At 26.9% G+C, this 6,000-nt stretch overlaps 1 protein-coding gene across 3 annotated transcripts in view; it reads left to right on the top strand.

Annotated features, from left to right (window-relative positions):
• LOC107447912 (transmembrane and coiled-coil domains protein 2) overlaps positions 1-4,552 on the top strand; it is a 35,514-nt gene extending 30,962 nt beyond the window's left edge. For 2 of the 3 annotated variants that reach the window (XM_071181951.2, XM_043052411.3), the window contains one exon: positions 4,103-4,289. In XM_071181951.2, the coding sequence (XP_071038052.2) occupies positions 4,103-4,154 (52 nt within the window). In that variant the 3' untranslated portion in view covers positions 4,155-4,289. Of the gene's footprint in view, positions 1-4,102 lie in introns of all 3 variants that reach the window. The other variant, XM_016062960.4, reaches the window with a different exon arrangement.
• The last annotated feature ends 1,448 nt before the right edge of the window (positions 4,553-6,000 follow it).

Consider the following 6,000-nt stretch of genomic DNA (forward strand, 5'->3'; position numbering starts at 1 on the left):
AAGTTTTCTTAAATGTTTCATTAAATGTTTCTGATATATATTATATTTTTAATAGTTCAGTAATTTTTACCTTTTGATATCACTTTTAATTTTTCTGTCCTCCTTTTTATTCATTTTAATTAGTTATTTTTACCCTAAAACATATTACTGCTTAATAATAGTTTTTAGTGGAGATGATTAGAAAATCTCTTTTTTAAGTTTTTAAAAAAATATGTGTTTAATGAACATAAATAAATAAAAACCTGAATTCATTCATGCTTAATTGAATTAATTCAAACGACTTTTTGGAAAACTGGTTAGAAATATTCAGTAATTAGGGGTGCACAACGCCTTTAAAGGGCCATTTCATGACGAGTTAACCAACAAAAAGCTACATGTGTTGACAGCATCTATGATAGTTTTAAACATTAGTGTGATGTATCTACATCCTTTTTATTAGTCAACTTCTAAAGTTTATATTTATTACAATAAATATAAACTTTAGTGAAAGGGAATAAGTTTTATTACATCACATAAAGTTCATTTTAACTTCAATGTTCTTTAAATAAAGGTAAAAAAGAAATGAAATACTTCATTGTGGTATATTGATTCAAGTTTAGTATTTTAATTGAAACAAAACTATTGCAGTGCAAAAATATGTTAATTTTTTTATTGTGTTCAGATGCTGCTGCTGGCCGCGCATGAACCCACATATGTCCTATGCTTCAGGTTGTGCACCCTTACTGTAAATAAACACTCATTGTCAATAGAAACATCTACCTGACTTCGCCCCTCTTAAATAAATTAAATTCAAGAAGTATTTTTTGACGAAATTTTGTAGCATACAAAGTTTAAAAATTAAATCACCAAGGATGAACTATTTGCTAAAAAGATTTTACATTCCACACTTTTTAAAGTGTTGATGTATCAAAATAGATGTATCTTAAGTGTTTAGGACTAGAGAGCTTATAAAACTGTCCATATTGTATATTCTTATGAAATGAAATGCCTTAAAATTTAAAGATACGGAAAGCGATTTTGAGATATTTCATTGCACTATAGTTCAAAAGTTTTACTTTATAGGATGGTTAAAATTATAGTTTCTTTACTTAGACCAATACAGTGGTCCTCTCTGGTAGAGTGTTAGTGATGGAACTTGGTGTATACGTTATGCAGGTCACAGGGAAAAGATTTGTGCAATTAAAATAATTTACATTTCATGTTCAAGAAAAGAACTGAATAAGAGGATTGCTAAATTTTTAAGAAACTAAGAAGTAAAATTTCGCCTCAAGGAAAAACATTGAAAAATCTTTCGCCTTGAGATTGAGCTCACTATAACTCTTTTTGAATAATTTTATTTCTTATTATTATGGGTGTTAAACAGATGATCCATTTTTAGTTTGCTGTTATCAATGTTCAACTCTAAAGTAAAACCAAACCAAAAGTATAAGACATTTTCTGTTTTCCACTGGGATATTTTACATCAGCACTGTGATCAGTGTGAGACGGTTCCTTTGGATCTTGTGCCATAAACCTTCTACATTCAATCCAATCCAGTGTGAGACGGTAGTATAGTATTTGAAATGTTTGACCATCACTAGGATTCAGACCTGGATCGTCTCATTGAGAGCATTTCAGCTCTTTTGTTTTTTTTAAAATTGAAATGCACATTTAGCATATCCTATGATTTGATAAAGTTTTGTGTTTTCTTGTTCTTTTATATTCTTTCACCTAATCGTCAAAATTTGAACCATATTTGATTGCAAATTTCTTTTTTATGCAGGGTTATTCATAATTCCCTCGGGGATTTCGAGCGTTATAGTAAAAAGAAAAAGGAAGAAGAATTTGAAAAAAAGAAACATATGAAATTATTCAAGTTTTACTTAAATACATTACAGGTGTTCTATGTGTGAACCCTTGGTCACACGGCATACATCAATGCGATAGTCTAGTTCCTGCCCAGAGGGAATTATGAATAACCCTGTATAGTCATATAACCTTGACACCATGTTTCCTCAATTTTCATCTACCAGAGTAGACTCTATCTTAGCCTAAAAATAACTTTAATAATTACCACCCTTTATAATTTTTTTTTTCATCATGCTTATGATAGTACTGATTTTAACTCAATCTGATCAATTTTAAAAACAGAATGTAAATAATGTACTTAATGATAGATATGTTAGATACATTAGCAATGCTGGAATAGCTTAAAATATCAGTATTGATTCTAGCTAGTTTTGTTTTTAAACTTAATTTTTATTTGAATGTGTCTTTCATATTTTTATAAATTTGAGGTTATTTAGAACTGTTTTTCTTTTAAATACTGACATATATATGTAGTTTGAGTATTATTGATATTATTTAATTACTGATAAAAATGATTTAAATGTAACCAGAATAGAAATGTAAAACAGAACCATATGGTGTTTTTTTTTAAATTATTAACATTCTTTTAGATAAGTAATTTTAATTCCTCCTTATTAAAGAGTTATTCTGATTTTTTATATGAAATTTTTCTATAAAATATAATTGGCGTCAAAAGGCTATTCAGGAAAGGAGTCGATATTAAAGTAAGCATAAAGTACTGGATTTTTTTCTGTGTTTTTGTGTGGAGTTTTTTCTGATTGAATTTGGCCAACAATGCATAAGAGCTTTTAACTAATAGAAAGATAGAGACTTTAAGTTCCTACATTCTTTTTATTTATTTATTTTTTGGAGCATAGTTTTGAAATTTAAAAAGAAATTTCAACGAAAGTAACAAAATCCTAATTTATTCAATATCAAATAGGATAAAAAATAAGCTTTTTGGATGTGAATTTTTCATACAACAATCTGAATCGGTCTTAGTTATGAAAGTTGCAGTTGTGAAAAATCAAGTTTCCTAAACATGTGCTGTCCTCATTTCTTATATTTTTATGAAATTTAAAAACTAGTTTGCATGAAATTTTCCACTTAAATTTCATAAAATTAAAAAAAAAAGTAAATAAAACAGGAATTATGAATTAAAAAAATTTTTAATATGTATTTAACTCTTACCAGTGATTTAAACACTCCCGTGGTGGAAAATTTTGTTAAAATTTTGATTTGAAAATATTTCTTATAATAATTTTGTGTTTGATAAAGATTTCATTTCTAAAAACAATAGCTATTTTTTTTTAATAATTTTCTGTTGAAGAGTAAGGTAAAATGTTTTTTTTTTTTATAAATTTATGTCTGTTTAAATTCAGTATAACTTCGAAAATCTGAATCGTTCAGGGATTTGAAAAGCACAAATGTAATTTCCAGATTTTAAATATCCAACTTAAATTAATAAATATTTTAAAGCTAAGTGCCCCAAATTAAAAGGGAATGTATTCGATTTCATCATTAATCCTTGTGGTTTTTTTGCCAGTTTAGATATGTTCACATGAATTTTAATAAGATTTTATCCAAGGCCATAAATTGTAAATACGAGTTATTTTATCTCCTGTTTTATTGCTAGAGGTTTCCGCATGATTTTTAAAATTCGCTTAAGATATTATGACACCTAAATTTCCATATCTAAACTTTAGTTTTAAATTGATTTAGCTAAAATTTTTCTAGTCATGAGTTGAAAAAAATTATTTGGTGTTTGGATCTTAGAAATCCAGATTTTCGAGGTTATACTGTTTCGAGAAGAAAACCGTTAGTTTAGTTTTCTCATCTACTTGCGGTAGTTTTTTAATGTAATCAATTTTTCTGTTTTACTATATTTATTGTTGTTGATCGATGTTTGTTTCTTTATATATTTAATGTTACCTATTGTTAACCAGTATATGTATATTTTTGCTGTTAAATATCTGTATATATCATTTTATTGCTTAATGTTTTTATAAATGATGTATTTTTGTAATGCTTTTTATGAAATTAATTCTAAGCATTTTAGTTGAAATTAATTATAAGCATTTAGCAAAATTTATTTTTAATAAGGTACCATTCGAACCTTTTGGTATTTATTTCGCTGTGAAAATTTAAAATGCTTTCATTTGTAATTTTCTGTGATTAGAGTGTTTGTTTAATTGTCAATTCCAAAAAAATATTTTGAATATATTAGTTTTGTTCTTACATATCGTTAAAGTATTTGTATTTTATAATTTTTTAGGTATTATTATTTTTTAATCATAAACAACAAAGGTGTCCCAGGATGGTCATAGGGTAAGAAAAACTGAGAAAGTCACTAAATTTTATCAATCTGTAAAAATCGGAGAAAAGTCAGAAAAAATATAAGTACCCAAGGAATCTGCGGAAATTTATTAGTTTAAGCTTAAAGTACCTAAAACTCTAGTATTTTTTCTAATATAAGAAAATATGTAATTATTTTAAAAAAAATAAAAATCTTTATTTTCTACTCTAATGACTAGTATGAAGGTTAATTATGATATATAAACACTAATACTTTATGTAAGTATAGTGTGTTTTATTTTTTAGAAATAATGCTAAGATTTAAATAATAATAAAATTTAAACCATCGGTCAAAAATCAGGGTAATGTTAGGAAATTCTTCTTCTGGATGTTTATGGCCACCTTGGTCTCCTAACTTTTTAGAGTAAGGGCCAATATCTATCCAGCCCTGGCATTAAAGAATCTACTGTCAGCCTCCAGTTTTAAATTAAAGAACAAACTGCTTACTTTTATTTGTTTAGAGACTATAATAAGCATGTACTGGACAATTTGATTCTCTTGCTTGTTTACTAGTGTTTCTTCTGATTATTATCTTATGAGATTCACTTATGTTGTAAAATTTGAAATATAATCAAAGTAAATTTCAGCAGTACAGGTACCTGGCATGTCAGGAGTACAGCAATCCAAATTGGTAACGCAAGTGCTTACCTTCCAACATTTGAGTTTTTTTTTGCGAAATATTTTGGCAGTGGTAAGGAACTTAATCTTAAATTATTAAAATAAAAATGATTTGTATAAATTTTTTTTTAATAAAAATTTAAAAGCATGTCAGTTGGTCTACCTGGACTTGAGAATTTAAATTGTTTATGTGTAGTGGTGGGCAAGATTAATTTAAATTTGGTTTATTAACATATTTATACATTACCTTTTCTATGTGTAGGAAAATTATTTCTGAAACTATGAAAATTTTGTAGTATTTGGAGGGTATGTGCTAGTAGAGCTGATTTTGGCCTGCAAGCTGTAATTTAGAGACCCTGATGAAAATGATCAGTTAATTTATAACATAAATATTGTGAACCCAGTGAACAAATCCACTAATTAATATCCACATATGAATATTTACTTAATTATGTCCTGAAAACCTGAACAAAAGTGTGAATAAAATGAAGAATTGAAACATATTAATTGTAGAAATTAGATTGAAATGCATTTGTTATTTTTAAGTCATTAATATTTTAATTAAATTTTTTGCATAGATTATTAAAAAATCGATGCCTAGTTTATAGTATTAGAATAATGAAATTTAATCTTGGAGTGAACACATTAAAAATTTGCTACTCAATTATTTGCTTAATACGCACATCAGAAAATAGTTTTGTATTCTAGTTACAATTTCTAAGATTTCAAGGATTCCGACCTAAAGTAATTCATGATAATATTCATCATGCTATACTACCTCTTTGATGTGACGTTAATTTCAATTACTTGTGGTTACTAAGTAACATTTGCTGCAGAATATTATGATCCTTGTCGTTTATATGAAATTGGGCATTGATTGCTTGTTGATTAGTACTGTTTCTTGTTTTGCTTAATTTTGTCTAAATAACAACTATGCTTTCAATTTTAAAGCAAAAAAAAACTTAAAATTAAATCTGAAAAACTTACAGGCAGCTCTCTTGAAAAAAAGCAATGTAAAGAGCAATTAATAATAGACTACTCTTCTTCAGAATGGCATCTACAAGATTATGTCTAAACGCATAATAAGACAACGAATGAGTTCTAAAACAACCATGTCAGACCCTTTTGTGAAGTCAGACACCTTATGATGTCACTTTCTATGTCATATATTGTTTACTACCAAACATGCTTAAAGTAAAC

The sequence above is a fragment of the Parasteatoda tepidariorum genome, chromosome 4 (genome assembly GCF_982258835.1).
Source record: "Parasteatoda tepidariorum strain Cologne lab strain chromosome 4, Ptep-v5.0, whole genome shotgun sequence".
Taxonomy (NCBI): Eukaryota; Metazoa; Arthropoda; class Arachnida; order Araneae; family Theridiidae; genus Parasteatoda; species Parasteatoda tepidariorum.